General features: G+C 41.2%; 1 protein-coding gene across 2 annotated transcripts in view; it reads right to left on the minus strand.

Moving 5' to 3' along the window:
* The window catches only part of glcci1a (glucocorticoid induced 1a), a 31,791-nt gene extending 16,223 nt beyond the window's left edge, over positions 1–15,568 (minus strand). The window contains exons 1-2 of one of the 2 annotated variants that reach the window (XM_034601195.1): positions 14,873–15,568; positions 2,585–2,736 (exon numbers count right to left, since the gene is read on the minus strand). In XM_034601195.1, the coding sequence (XP_034457086.1) occupies positions 2,585–2,736; positions 14,873–15,239 (519 nt within the window). In that variant the 5' untranslated portion in view covers positions 15,240–15,568. The remainder of the gene's footprint in view (positions 1–2,584; positions 2,737–14,872) is intronic. The other variant, XM_034601194.1, reaches the window with a different exon arrangement.
* Between the last annotated feature and the right edge of the window lie 652 nt (positions 15,569–16,220).

The raw sequence follows: 16,220 nt of genomic DNA on the forward strand, positions 1-16,220 counted from the left end.
AAATAAGACATGTCAATGTATTAAAATAGTAATTCAGATAAAATAATGTGCTTTCAAAAATAATGGCTTTTATAGACCTGAAAGCCTGATAAAAATTTTTAAAAGCACATGGAATATTGTGCTCAATAAAGACAAGAAAAAAGGTTCAGGATAGCTTATGTACTTTTAGTGCATGAGAGTAAGGAAGGTTTCTCTATACTTTGGCCTTCATGTAACATATATCTTATCAAATGTATTGCTTAAAAATTGAAAAATAAATTAAACGCACTAACAATATCTCTGAACAGAAATGTAAAGTGCATTTTACATTGCACTTTACAAAATGCAATGTAACAAAATATAAAGTGCATCTTTCCTAAAAAAATGAAGGCTCTTAAAGACCTGAGAGGCTGCTGTATGCGAGTGCATGCAACAATGTCCATTTCATATTGAAATTGTAAGCTATTTTATTAAGTTGCTTTATTGTGGAAGGTTGGTTTGTGTTTCCTGTCATAAGCACTGTGTCTGTTGGGACTCTTGTTGTGAAGGGTCACCAACGGAAGTGGTTCTGTTGTGGAGAGAGAGAGAGGAGTTAACGAGTAAAGAAGAAATAAATGGACATGTTCTTCTACTTCTTCTACTAATGCCTCGCAGTATAAATGAAGTAAACCCTCAGCTACAAAATCATTGTCCAGCCACCGAGCTGTCAAACCAAGAACACTCACTGGACTGACATCTGAGGTCCATATGTCCATGATGTCTGTTGTGTTTATCTGATGTTTTATCGGCTATAATTTCCGATTCTGATAAATAAATAATAATATAAAATTCCCATTATCGAGCCGATAATATATCGGAATGATATATATTGTGCATCCCTAGTTTAATGAATTGCTGCCTCTCACTGGTAAAGTTAAGTCACAGCACAGCTGCTCTATATCTGTGTGGGCTCTGCTGGCCAGCCCAGCAGATCCTACATTTCAAAAATAAAACACCAAACCAACATGCCTTAAAATGCACATCACGTGACCACCCATGTACAGTAGGCATGCACGTACTGGTGGAAACAGGAAGCATTTGGTTATTATTTGAAGACTTGTCTCAGATTGTTTGAATAATAGCTCATCGTCCAGAATAAAACACAGCCCTTTTTCAATCTAAAATGGGGCCAGTAGTGTTTCCAAACATCTTCTCCTCTGGAGAAGTGTGGACACCATTTCTATCTGTAGCAGAGTTGATGCATTTTCAAACAAAAATGTAGTAATGTGGATGTAGCCTTTGCAAAGTAGTTTTTCTACAATGTACTAAACTGAGCAAGCAGAAGTAAGCGAGAGATGAGCTATGTGCGTCTTCGTGCAACATCTGTCAAACAGCTGGTGCAGCATTCATGCACACTCACAGTTGTGCCTTTGTCACTTTAAGGGGTTAATAATACACTAAGAGCAAAGAGGTCATCTGGGTTTTGAAGCTGCAGAGATGTGTAGTTGGAAAATGTCACACAACCCAGAAGAAACAGGCTGAATAGAGCAGAGTGTGGAGGGGACATCTGAGGCTGCACAGCATGAGAGGATCACAGGGCAGGAAGGTGTGGGCAGAATGATACAGAATAACAACGCTACATCCTGAGAAGTAAATGATACAAACATGTTTACAGTCTAAGCTACCACTGAGGTTAAACCAGTGAACATGACATAGAGACCTTTGTTATATCCTTAGGAGAAATTCTTAAACCTCCGCAGCTCAAGTGCTGGTAGTTATGTGACCTACACAGACTGATAGTGGTGACTCATACAGTCCTCGCTCAGGTTGCAGATGGTGAAAAGGAAAATGACGCCAAATATCCTCCACTTAAGGCACAACCCAGAGGTGCAGCTCTCCAGTCTTTCAAAGGGCTTACGCAAGTGAAATAATGACCAATCCTTACAGGAAACTTAAGAAGTATCTACAACCATCTATTGATTACGGTTCACAGACATTCGGGTGGAAGATTTTAATCAACAGAAATGTGTCTTGCAGATATTCCCACATTTTTCCGAGAAATTCACAATGCCACTTGACCTCTGACAGTCCAGCCAGAGATTTGGGTGAGATATGCTAGTAACCGCTAATGATCCCTAGAGCTTGTGTCATTAAGCAGTGAGGATGAGTCGGCTACAGGTTTGGTGAGATCACTTTTTCGAGACTTTTTCCAATTTCTAAACCTAAGATATTATTCTTTTTTAAACTCGTCAACAAAAGCTAACACAGACTCAAGGGACAACACTTACTCAGTCTTCACACAGACTTTGACTCAATAAATAGTTGAACGTCAAAACTAAACTACGATGTTTCACATAGTAAATTAAAAGCATCGTGAACATGTTAGCATTTAGCTCAAATCCCAGACTTGCTTGAATGACTGTAGAACCTTAGTTTTGTTAAGAATCAATGTCAATCATATGTCATTTCCAAACCAGTATATCAGTATTATCCTCAAATACAAGGTCCCACACTTGTATCACCGTCCCAGTGACACAAACATCTCTGCCTTTAATTTTCTCTAGAAAATACTGCATGGCACAACGAGACACCTGGCAGGAAAAAGAAGTGTGTGGGTTGTGCTTACCTGTGTGGATTTATCTTTCATACAAGATGAGTAGAGCACGTGAGGATCACAAGGCCACTGTCCAGTGAGGTAGGGCCCAGTGATAGTACCCAAGGAGGATGTCCGCCCAATGGCCCCCAAACTGCACGCCTGCTGTGCCTTTGTCCTTTCAGCTGCACAAATAAATTATAAGAGAGAGAAGGAACAATGTCAGTTCAATATAACAGAAACAATTAAAGTTACAGACTTATCACCTAATGTGCTGTAATTGTTAGCCCACACCCACTGTCCAACACCTGCCCAGCATCAAAAAAGCACCAACAAAAAGTGAGCAACATCTGGCTAGCTACATGACTTCTCCACTCGTCTAAATGGTAAATGGTCTGTATTTATATAGCTTCTAGTCTTGACGACCACTCAAAGCACTTTACAGTACAGTTTTACATTCACCCATTCACACACATATCCATACAGTGCATCTATGTGCAGCCCTTTTCTCTATGAGAAGTGGACATTTGGTATTGCCTAAGGACACTTCGGCATTCGGAATGGGGAAGACTGGGACCGAACCAACCTTCTGGTTAGAGAACGACTGCTCCACCGGAGCAGACACACTCCTTGTGTGAAAAACAGATGCCTGCTAGACACAACAGATCAACGACTCAGCCATCATGCGCTGCACACGCACCCGATACGGCTCAGGACTAAGGTGTAAAAATTATTATATGAGAGTGAAAGTGAGAGTGAAAGAGGAATTTTGTAAGTTAAGAAATTATTTACAAAACACAAATCCCAAACAGCACTCATAATGCCACATGCTAATTATAAAATGCTAATTCTTTTGAGGACTAGAGTGAAAATATTTCAGTTGCATATATTTAAGTGAACATGTCTGCGAAAAGAATTTTGACTAGACTGATTTCAGTGACTGTAAATTCTGAAACCCTGTACAGCAATGCCAGTTACAGACAGTACTGTCCTCCATGTCTTATAACAGGAATGATGCTCGGTTTAAGTACAATGACCACATCTACCAAGCCTATGCGTGTTCATACACTTTATCTGGCCAATGTTCCTGTTGTAATCTGGATGCTTAGCCTTTTGTCCAACAATAGAGAATCCTATTACACAAGGTAGAGGGCAAGATAATTTGCTATAAATCCACAGGATTACAGGTACACTGGAGAGACTAAATTAGACTTGGCTGGCAACTTTCAACTGTGTTAAGTAGCTCAACAAGGTAGAAAAGGGTGAGGAAGGACCTCTTCCTTACGCAGTACATTTGTAAACCTATACTTCAGGGACCCAACTAAAACCCACTAGCACTGAGCATCCCGGCTCTCCACAGAAATTAAGTTCTCTTTAGTAATTCAGCAAACTATTGATAGGAACTTCAACTTTTTTACTACCCATTATCTCCACAAGGAGGCAACAATGGTGGACTTGAGGTAGTACTTCCAACTTCATTTGAATTTACTCATTTGGCAGCCAACGTTTTCCCCCAAATGTGACTGTAGAAAAATATCATTAACATCTTTACCTTATGTAATATGATGAAGTAGGTGTTTGGATAATTATCTCCACCAATGAGGTTATGTTTTCGACCCCTGTGGTTTGTCTGTCAGCAGGATTACGCAAAAGCCTAATGAATAGATTTCCCCAGAAACTTGGGCATTTTTTGGACATTTTCACAAATTTCTTCATGAAAAAAAGGTTAGGAATGTTTAAGGGACTGATATCTATGAGTGTGTGCAATTTGGTGGGGCTTGACTGAATTGAAGGCGACTGGACTAGAGGCAGGTGTAGGCACTTTACTGTGTGTCCCATTATTTGAAATAATTATGGTGCTTCAAACTGCAAATAGTTGACATGATTTAAAGGCTGGATGTAGGATTTGGATGGGCAAAAGGCTGTTATGTGTTTCTTTTTTGTTTAAAAACATGACTGTCAATGTTCACATTATTTTCTAGGTAAATATTCCGGACGTTTGATTGAAACCTTTGATATCTAGTAGTGTGTGGCTCTTTTCGAACATAAAATGCAGATCTATACTGATTTTTTTTGTCTTTAAGAGGTTGCGCTTCTATGAAGTAAATACAAAACTGATTATATTTTTGATTTATTTTGATTATTATTGAAATTGGTAATACAATGACTGAAGCTTAATATTAGTCAACTTTTATCAAATGTAATTTAAAAAATAATATGTTTTGCTTGTATGTTTAAATTTATTAGAATCTAATGGGTAGCATTGAGTTTTCTTGTGCAATAAGTGCAATAAAGCTGTATGTAAATCTTGTACTGACCAGGAGCCCATTAATTCCCTTCACCCTGTAACCAAGGTGTCATCATCCAGACATTAGTTAAGTACTTGATATGTTATTTTAACAGCCCACTGAGATCTTGATCTCTTTGTGAAATAAATAGTCTCTTGCGGGATATCTTACTAAGTATATCGTACACTAACTTTACTATCATAAAATATGACTGGAAGCTTCAGTTCTTAGTCTGAGGTAGTCATACATATAATTAAATGAATATTCATCTTTACTGCAAACAAGTAACATTTCAATAATATTTCATGGTTCTTTGATAAGTAACAAAGATGGAACAATTTATTTCAAGCATAACCATTCTATGACTTAATCTCTAACATCTTAAAGGGATATGTGATGTCACAGTGACCTTGACCTTTGGCCAACAAATTGTATTCAGGTCATTCTTGAGTCTAAGTGAATGTTTGTGCCACTTGTAATGTAATTCCCTTTGAGTTTACCTGATATATCGAGTTCAAAACAATGCATGGTCATGTGACCATGACCTTTTGACCTTTGACTACCAAAAGCAGTTCATCTTTGAGTCCAAGTGAATGTTTGTACCAAATTTGAAGAAATTCCCTCAAGGATTTCTTGAGATATCGCGTTCACAAGTTGGGCTGATTGAGAAAGGGTGTATTGAAGTAAAAATGTGTCGAATGAATCACCTAGCGTACCACCTCTGCGAACATAATTACAATCTTGTGGGTTGTGGGAAAATGGTGCTAGCACTGCTAAAGTTAGCCACGCTTGGTAAGACAATATGACATTGTTTATCTCAGTGTTCCCTATTACCTAGACTGTGGATAAAAATATTTTAACACTTAAATTATCATAAAAAATGTCTAACGTAGTATTTTGGTCTGATATGTCTGTATTTATATAGTGCTTTCCTTGTCTTGATAACCACTTGAAGTGCTTTACAGTACAGTGTTTTTGCCATGTACACACAGTGGATATATGTGCAACACTTTTCTCTATGAGCGGGGGCAATTTTGGGGATCAGTATTTTGCCCAAGGACACCTCGGAAGTGGAAAGACAGGGATCGAACCCCCAACAATCTGGTCAGAGGATGACTGGTCAAGCCTCTGAACCACAGCCGCCCACCTCAATTTTACATCGTTGCTTGAATGTAGAGTTGTGCACAGCTCGTTGATTTGCTCAGTCCCTCCTTGCCCCCGGACTCGATGACAAATGCAATGGACCTGTCTATCATAGTTGCTTCATTTTAGAGCTGAGTACAATGCTATCTCTTACTCTGTCTAACTTTACACATTAACTTGTCTTTCACAGTCGGACAGACCATCAGCAGCATCGGGAGAAATCGCATCACGTCGGTGAGCTGTCAATAATATCCATAAAGATTTTATCATCCTCGCAGGTGGGCAGATTATGTCATCATAGATTCAGCTGAACCTGTGCATGTTCCCGCTTGCAGTTCTCAGCGGGCAGGCAGACAAAGGTTACATACTATTATATTTACCATTTAAGTTTAGTCTGTTGTTAGTCTGGATCAAAGTGGCAGAGAACCAAGCAGACAGAGTACATTACCATCCAGAAAGACGTTGGTTGCATGGTTTACAATCTAAAGCCAACTGAAGGAGGCAAAACAAAAAAAAATGTAATGGCCTGTAAATGCAACTCTACCAGCAACAGACATAGGAATTGCATTGCCTGTACCACTCCCTAAAGTGTGTTTATTAAGAGTCAAGATAGCATATAACAGCTTCAGCTCTAAATTGAGCAAAAAAAACCTGAATGTAAACATCACATTTTCTAAAGATTTTTGCAGTAAATGTTAAATGGTAAATGTTTTGTATTTATATAGCACTTTTTTAGGCCACTCAACTGAGACTGCCCTCCTTGCTGTCTCTGAGTAACTTCACATGGCTAGAGCAGCCTCTCTCTCCTCTGTCCTTATCCTTTCTGCTGCATTTGACACAGTGAACCACCAGATCCTTATTTCCTCCCTTCAGGACCTGGGTGTCTCAGGGTCTGCTCTCTCCCTACTCTCATCCTACCTCAACCACTGCACTTACCGGGTAACTTGGAGAGGATCTGTGTCTGAACCTTGTCCTCTCACTACTGTGATCCCTCAAGGTTCCGTCCTGGGCCCCCTTCTCTTCTCTCTGTACACCAACTCTCTCAGCTCTGTCATTCAATCACATGGCTTTTTCTACCCTAGCTATACTGATGACACTCAACTAATCCTCTCTTTTCCCCAATCTGAAACACAGGTAGCAGCACGGATCTCTGCCTGTCTGACTGACATCTCTCACTGGATGTCTGCACACCACCTGAAAATTAACCTTGACAAGACTGAACTACTTTTCCTTCCAGGGAAGGGCTCTCCCACCCACGACCTGACTATTACCGTTGACAACTCCGTGTTAGCCCCCACCCAGACTGCTAGGAACCTGGGTGTGACACTCGTCAGTCAACTCTCCCTTACTACCAACATTACTGTAACAACATGTTCCTGTAGATACATGCTGCACAACATCCGGAGAATACACCCCCTTCTCACTCAGAAGGCGGTGCAGGTTCTGGTCCAGGCTCATCTCACGCTTATACTATTGTAACTCCCTCCTGGCAGGTCTACCTGCTAGTGCCATCCGACCTCTGCAGCTCATCCAGAATGCAGCAGCTCGACTGGTCTTTAACCTACCTAAGTTCACTCACACTACTCCGCTCCTCCTCTCCCTTCACTGGTTACCAGTGGCTGCCCGCATCCGTTTCAAAACATTAGTACTTGCGTACCGTGCTGCGAACGGATCGGGTCCACTCTACATCCAGGACACGGTCAAGCCTTACACCCCAGCCCGTTCACTCCGCTCTGCATCTGCCATCAGCTTGTTGCTCCCTCACTGCGAGCTAAACACTCAACAAAATCACGACTGTTTGCTGTCCTGGCTCCTTAATGGTGGAATGAGCTCCCCAATGACATCAGGACAGCAGAAAGTCTACACATCTTCCGCCGCAAACTAAAAACACATCCCTTCCGACTATACCTTGAATAAAAAAATTAAGTTAAAAAAATAAAGTTCAAATAAAACCTTTGTAGCACTTAAATGGCACTTACTTATAGCACTTTGTAGTTTGGCTTTCTTGAAGAAAATTATACTTTCTTGATTCTTGTTGTTCTTGGTTTGTACCCTCATTGTTGAATGCACTTATTGTAAGTCGCTTTGGATAAAAGCGTCAGCTAAATGAAATGTAATGTAAAGTAATGAGTAGAGAGAGTAGAGAGAAAAATATAAAACCTATGAGCTGAAATCTTTAAGTCCTCTGAGAGTATTATGAAGCAGAAGATTGAGAAACAAAACCCTTCCAGCAAAGAGCAGCTGAGCATGTTTCCACAGATTTGTGTTAGACTGGTATCATCCAAGACCACAAAGATCCAATCTGTCATCACAACTAGTCATATCATACATCGAAAAAAAATTACATAATTTTTGTACAATTTTATCAAATGTATTATATAAAGAACTAAAATAGAATAAATAGAGCACATAGCTCTGCCAAGGCAAAACAATCTTCAACCCTTCTTTTTAGTTTAAATAACAGGAAAATAAAAGGAAAAATGAGGTAATCTGCTAAACTGCACAAAACTGTACAAACATTGAGATCTCAACATTGTAAATTGGTCCAAGGATCTCACACCGTAAACCTTACTATTTGAGGACTATTCAATGACCCAACTCAGATCAAGCTTAATTACTGTTACAATAGTAGGAATTTCTATAATTAGAATGAGCAGGGTTTTAAGAAGCCCACAGACAACAATTAAAGAGAGAGAGAAGCTTGAATGTGTGAACACTTCTCAGTAAGTGATTAAATACGATGTGGTCTCCTGCCTTCTCTAAAACAGCACAGAACAGAAGCAGAGCTGTATCTATGAGTTGAAAGGCTGAGGCACAGTGGGAGAAACATGAAGCTTGTTTACTAACATTTAAAGACCAGTGTGTAGGGTTTAGGGGGTCCATTAAAAGAAATAGAATATAATATTCAAACTGATGTTTTCAGAGTGTATGATCACATGAAGCTAAGCAACCTTGTGTTTTCATTACCCTAAATGAGCGCTTCTACTTAAGGAGTGGATCCTCTATGGAGTCAACCATGTTTATGTTGCTGTAGTAGCCCAGAGCGGACAAACTCTACAGAGGGACCTTCATGTTTTTATGGTATTTGGAGGCCACTTCAGGTTCTCCTACTCACTTGGAAAGGGGGGTGAGGGAAGTTTTTTTTTCAGATGGTTGTAATATTAAACTTCGGCACTAGATGGCTATGATCCTAAACACTGAACAGTCAATTAAAAAAAATATCACAACTTAATAGGACAGTAACAATCTCAAACAGAGCCTGAAATCGTGGTCCAAACGTCTGCGGTTCTGTTTCCTGCAAACGTGCCACGTCTTCCTGCCCAACCCTACACACTGCCACAGCTGCAGCCTGTTGAGCTCTTATTATGTTACGTCTTGCATGTGGTTGCGCCGCAGAACGGCTACGTTTCCTGGTTCTGCTGCTTATCACAGTTGTCTGTTGTTCATACTGGCATCTGCTGCGGTTCAGTAGCGGAGCTGATACTGCCATCGTTATGTTTTCACATTGGGTTCGCCTTGAAAATGGCCATAAATGTGTGTGAGAGAGAGAAGGAGCAGTACTAGTACTAGTACTAGTATTTATTTGAGTACATATGACTACTTTATATAAGGAAACACAGTAGTTATACCAGAAACCTCAGATAGGCTCTAGATATATTAAAAGAACTTCGGGTGATGGGCAGTAGGCACTGCGGTAAACAAATACCAGTCTGAATAAAATGGATTCAAACAGTCAGGGTTTGTGATGCCACAAACCTAAGAAACCAATCCTGTCAACTTGTAGGTTGAGCTCAGTAGTGGAAAAGGCTCCTTAAGTATAGGTGAGCTGTTAAGGTGGGGAGATGGAGAGCAGGATCCATGTTAGCATATTAAGTCCCAGATTTAGATGCTAGTCATAAAGTGAGAAAGGAGTAACAATTAAGCCATTTTAAGGCCATGGGGGGGGGGGGGGGGTTTAATGATAAACATATTATAACAAAAGAATTGGTCTTTAAGTAGAGTGATCAAAATAATCACAACTTTAATGGGTTCGCTCCAAGCCCAGGTATGGCAAAGGCACCAAACCAAGGGCTAACAACTTATATCTAGAGCTCTTCATTTTGTATTTGCATTTATTTTTACCTTCTCAGTCAGTCATGAGTGGAACGAGTCTTCGCAAGAGTCAGTTTCAAATGCTCACAGCCATTTTTGTGCATAGGAATACTGCTGAGTTTCATATGAGGGAGGAATTGCTGCCTTTGCGAGCCATGCATGCTGTGGCAAGTGCAAATGGAAAGGGGTGACACTGAGAATTTTCCAACACTGCAAGAACAAAAGGCTGCTAGGACATCTGAATTTACTGGTGAGTTTGCAAAACTCCCCCGGGCAATTTTTGGGACATGAAAAGTAAACAAAATTAACTGTACACATTGTTAAGCTGTTTAATGTGGAGGCACTCCGTTTTTCTCAGTGCCTTACAATATGTTTTATATCTAGATATTGATTAAAAGTTGTAATACTTTATACTGTATATTGTGGCCAATTTTCAGTTCCTGTGGTAACCTATAAAATGTTTACTTGGGTTAGGAGTTAGTCTTTGGTCTAAGAATAAATGTTTTCAGCTGCATTCATTAATAATATTTTGGCCACCTGGGAGCAGCCTAATAAGCTGTAAGCACAACCATGTAATAGCTAATATGTTGCCAAACATTTGCCAATTCATCATGAAGCCAACACAGAGCAACATTAGCTTTCAATTGAAGTCATGTTTGTGTCCACATGATAAAGTTCGATATTCATTCTCCTTAAAACTGGTTTGCTCTCAACCAACTCCTGAGAAAAATATCTGACTCTTCAGCTTCTTAATATTCTGTGTCCATCCACTGAAGGTAGTTTTATCAGAGTCCTTTCACCGTAATGCTGCGTGTTGCTGCTGGAATAAAAATTTAAGATAACATCATGTGTGGGCTGTAAAACTAAAGCAATGAGCTAACAGATGCTAAAATCCCATAAGAAAAAGCTCCATAGAGTTCAGGGGAACTGCATTATTGGTGGTAACATTACACAGTGATTTGATTCATTGCAAAAATATTTGGTTATTGCAGCTTTGACCAAAAAATACCTTAAAGTTACACTATGCATCTTTTACTGCAAAACAGCACCCTCTGCAGCCCCATGTGGTGATTCATTCTGTTGGGTTCTGTGTTCGAACGATTTAGTGGTTTTTCATCAAGCAAAAAAACAAAGCCTATCAATCTCTTGACCGAAGCTCTGAATGCATATAGTCACATTCACTGTACTGAAACACAATTGAACAGTGGCTATTCCTCATGATCCCCAGCTTTCCGAACGAGAGGAGCTGCTGCTGTAAGACATATGCTTAATAATGGAGTCTAAGTTTTTTCAACTGATCTACAATCCAGCATTACCATTTAACTTGCTGGCCCTGATTCTGTCCATTTAAGCTGCGACAACGACAACCCACTTCCCGTGGGAGATCGTACCCGCCCACCAAAGTTACATAGAGCAACACCAGGGGAGTGACCAACTCATTTTGAAGCTACTATTTTAAGATATTTCAGTTCCACAGTGTTGCTTAGTAACTACCACAAGCAGAAGCTACATAATCTAAAATGTCCATAGGCAGCATGACTATGTAGAAAAAAGATAATATTAGGTTATTCATCTATTGGATATGTTAGAAAGCAATGGCAACAGACGCCCTTCATCCTGTTCATATAGCCACAGTTACTGTTCAGCAAAGGTCATCAAACAAAGTCTACCCTAAATAAAAAGGCTTAGGCACACTTAGCCACTACCGTGTTTTTTTCAGAGCACCATAAACCCTCTGCACACCTCGAGTCCAATGAGGTCAAAATGCGTTTGACTGACTTGACCTGCAATCATTCTTATTGATACTTGAATTTATGTAAAATAATGAAATCCCCAATTTTTTCAATCTGACCAGGTCTGATCAGCCAGAATGATTAATAACACCAGTTAAGGAGTGCAGAGTGTTAAAGATGATTGAACATGAAATGACATCCAGGCAACATTTCAGAATGAATGTACAAACAATACGACGTCTATGCTCTGTCGAGAAAAAAAAGTGGAGTGGTGGCCTGATCTCAGATGGAAAGGGAAAGATAAGCTGGCAAGAGAGAGGACCTGCCTTTCAACAGTCATTCTGGGTGAACGTTTGTGAGAATAGTCTGTGAGAGATACTCATTACCAAGCTAATCACAGCTGATTGGACATTTCTCAATAAATCATAAGCCGTTGTCAGACATGAAGTCCGGAGAATATCTGCAAATTGGGTGCAGACTTGAAATGTCATCAACAGGACCCCACGCTCGTGGTGAATCCTTTAGATAATCTCCTGCTGTACTCTCACATGGGCTTACTCTGACATTATGTAGAGTTTTTACCTGGGGGCTCGCAGGGAGAATGTCCGCAGCAACTGACTCTGGAATTTGCATTCCAACATACAGCCCCTCCGGAGAATGACAGGAGAATATCCGGAGTTCAGTGCATTCCTAAATGCAGCTCTTCAAATGACCTTATTATAAAGTCATTCTTTGGGATGATAACAACAGCTTTACATTAAGATGGAATTAATCTATCTGACTTGGCAGGCAAACAGAGCTAGGCTGTGTTCACACAAAACATATTTTCCTGATGAAAGCTTGTGGTCAAAGCATCTTTCATATAAATAAAAGTACCAAAATGCAGTTGAGGGTGTTTTTTTATTATGACCAGAAGCATGAAGCTACCATTAGGTAAAAAGTTAATTTTGCTAGCAACTGAAAATATAAACAAAAGCCTACAACCAAGGAACACACCTAATCAAATTAAATATTTGCCAGTAGGGATGAATATGATCAGCAACAAGAGTCAGATAGACTGGGACATTAAAACCCATTACTAAAGCCCAAAGTGTGTCCCCACACCATCACACCACCAACAGTCTGGACTGTTGACACAAGACAGGTTGGCTCCACGGGTTCATGCTGTTGACACCAGATTGTGACTCTACGACCTGCAGCCTCAGCAGAAATCCTGACACATCAGACCAGGCTACGTTTTTTTTAGTCTTCAACTGCCCAGTGCTGGTGAGTCTGTGTCCCTGCAGCCTCACATTTCTGTTGTTGGCTGACAGAAGTGGAACCTGACATAGTCTCTGCAGTTGTAGACCATCCACCTCAAGGTTGGACGTGTTGTTCATTCTGAGATGCTTTGTGCTTACCACAAAAAGTGGCTATCTGAGTCACTGCTGCCTTTCTGTCAGCTCCTCGTCAGCACAGATCAGCTGTTCACTTGATGGTTTTTGTTTGCTTTCCTGCCTGAGTAAAATCTCTTAACAAGTGTGAAAATGCCAGTATCAGAAATACTCAAACCAGTGTCTGACACCAACATTCGAACCACAGTCAAATTCACAGGGATCACATTGGCTTTATCGTTCTGAGGTTGGATGTGAGCATTAACTGAAAGTCTTGACCTGTGTCTGCAGGATGTTGTGCATCGCACTGCAGGTGTACAGGTGTTCAGAATCACTAGATGAGTGCAGAATGGACTGTGAGGAAAAGATTAAGGCTTCATCACAAAAATACAGTGACCACATACTACAAGCTGCGTGTTAGCTTAACTGCAAAAAAATATATAATAATGTCATGCATGTGCAAGGACAGTGTGTTCCATCTTTATATTCAAATGCACGTTGTAATCTCGGTTGCCAAATAGTGTTTTTATTTGTATGCATGTAGTTGCAGAGGCTGGCCTGCCTGCCCAGAGGGCTCTGTTTATGTCTCTCAGACTGCTAGGCCCCAGTGTTGCCACTGAAGCCACAGTCCCACCGGCTGACGACGTATGTCTGTCCGTCTCAACCATGGTAAACAACCTCAATGTGACGAATTACTATTAAACTTTCACTGTGCGCAGAATTGTCCCCCCCGAAAATCCGTCTAATCGTCCGGATCATGAAGCTCAGTGAGCGCAGTTAATCTTCGACCGAGCAGCTGCATCATCACCACCACTACTACACAGGCATCCATGTCCTCGCGTGTTTAACTGAGCGAGGGTCACGACAACATAACCTGACTATTTGATGTGCTAATATCAAATGATTGCGTTCAAAACGCCGACGTAACAAGCGAATAATCCACTGACAGCATGAAATGTGGTGTTCTGGAATATTACTGACACAATGACAGAAACCAGAACATTGGTTGAGGGGACATAATGTGAAAAATATAAACGATGACATGAACCTTCTCGGTGGTTATCGCGTCAATCATCTGACCCCCCCCCCCCCCCCCCCCCCCCCCCCCGATATGCCCCGATATGGGCAGTTCAAGAGAGAATGTTTCGCTAAATCGAATTAGCTATGGAAAACCTGACAATTTAAGGTGCTCCGGTTTGCTGCGAGTGTTTTCATCGCTGTGAAAGATTCTCACAGCCGCTGTCTGACTGTTAACAGTCAGCTTTACAATTCGGTTGACACCTTTTTTTAACAACACTGGCCATGTTTGTGTAAACATTGAGTAGTCGGAGCTGCTACGCCTGTTATTTCCACTAGCTTCTCGCACCAAAACACGACATGACGCCTGATGGCTAATGGTGGGTGAAATGATTAAAGTTGACATTTCATTTAGATGGATGACGGATGTGTTCTATACTCAAGCCGAATAGAAGAGTGGCGTGTTATCTCTTGGAAATCCTCAGTTCCCAGTCTCTAAATGCAAGCATCGTGTTCATTCATCACCGACACCATTGATTTGACAGTTTTGTGAAGCTAGTTTCGCGTGACGGATGCCACATAAGAGACAGGAGCGGCGCTTAGCATGCCAAGCTATCTGCACGATGACGGCTACGTTACGGATACGCTTCGTCCACTTTAAAGGATGTCATTTACCTTTAGAAAGCGGCGGGTCGTGGGGGCGTTCGGGTGAACCTCTGCCGTCCGGCGGTGACAGTCTCTGCCTGCGGACCAGCCTGCCGTCCGAGCCGCTTCCACTCGGGTTGGCGGGACTGGAGCAACGGGACGTCGTCGGTCCTGTGTTGCTCCCGGCTACTGAGGAGGAGGAGGAGGAGGAGGAGGAAGCAGAGCGGGTTGGGCTGAGCTGGCTTCCCCGCAGAAGCTGGTACTGCACCGTGGCGCGGACTGGCTGCGATCGGCCCGCGGTGGTGGTGGTGGTGTTGTTGTTGTTGTTGTTGGTGAAGGAGGAGCAGGGGGAGGTGGGGGAGCGGCTGAGTCTGCCAGCTGCTGTGGATGCCGACATGATCCGTCACTTCCACCTGATGAGCTTGTTTACAAGTAGAATACTACGTCCACAACCTAACATCGCGCTTTCACATTTAGGAAGACGACACATACGCTATTCATCGTGACAAACTTTACAGGTCAGATTCCCGAAGTTTCGGAAAGTTTATTCCCGAAGTCCACTCCGACCGTTCACGCTGCGTGTCTGCGATGGCAGCGACAAGAACAGGAAGAGCACACCAGAGTTCCGAGTGAACTTTCTACCGGAACATCGATAGTGTCGTGGTGTTATCTTCCTCGCTCCTCCTGAGTCTGTAGTTTTCTCCTTCTTCTTCTTCTTCTTTGGTACCACAGACACCACAGACAGCGGTTGACAGAAGAGGCCGGACTTCGGGTGATGTTCTCTCTGATTGGCCCTGCACGACTTCCTGGGCAAGTCACTGATGTGTTTAATGGGTCCATGGAGGCTTTAGGCCAGTATGCTGAATAACAATACATCAGTGAGTTTATGTCTGATTCTTCTTTGCAGATTCATTTGCAGAACATGGATCTTGATTCAAGTCATGTCTTTAATTTAAATGTTCTCATTCTTGTTTTGTACATTTTTTATTACAAATACTAAATACTCATTAGTCCAAGCATAAAATTAAACTAAACAAAACACCAAAAGCACTGACAAATCAGAAAGCATCAGGACTGTAGTAACTTCTTTTTAATGTCATAATCCTTTTCTTGTTGTTGGTTTGCTGTTGTTTTATGTTCTGTATTTTCTTTTATGATCATCGAAGATTTAATCACATTAATCAAGTCATTTTAGTCCGTGCCATTGGTTGGTGACCACTGTAGAGGAGCCATACGATGCACTTCTGGTATATATAACAAGCTAAACTTTCTGTGACACTTGTCTTTTTTAACTGGGCACATTAATTATCACAAAGTGTTATCTAATTTATATTTTGACTTTTCACACATCATCATTACAAAGAACCGAACTCAAGCT

The sequence above is a fragment of the Hippoglossus hippoglossus genome, chromosome 11, assembly GCF_009819705.1.
Source record: "Hippoglossus hippoglossus isolate fHipHip1 chromosome 11, fHipHip1.pri, whole genome shotgun sequence".
NCBI lineage: Eukaryota > Metazoa > Chordata > Actinopteri > Pleuronectiformes > Pleuronectidae > Hippoglossus > Hippoglossus hippoglossus.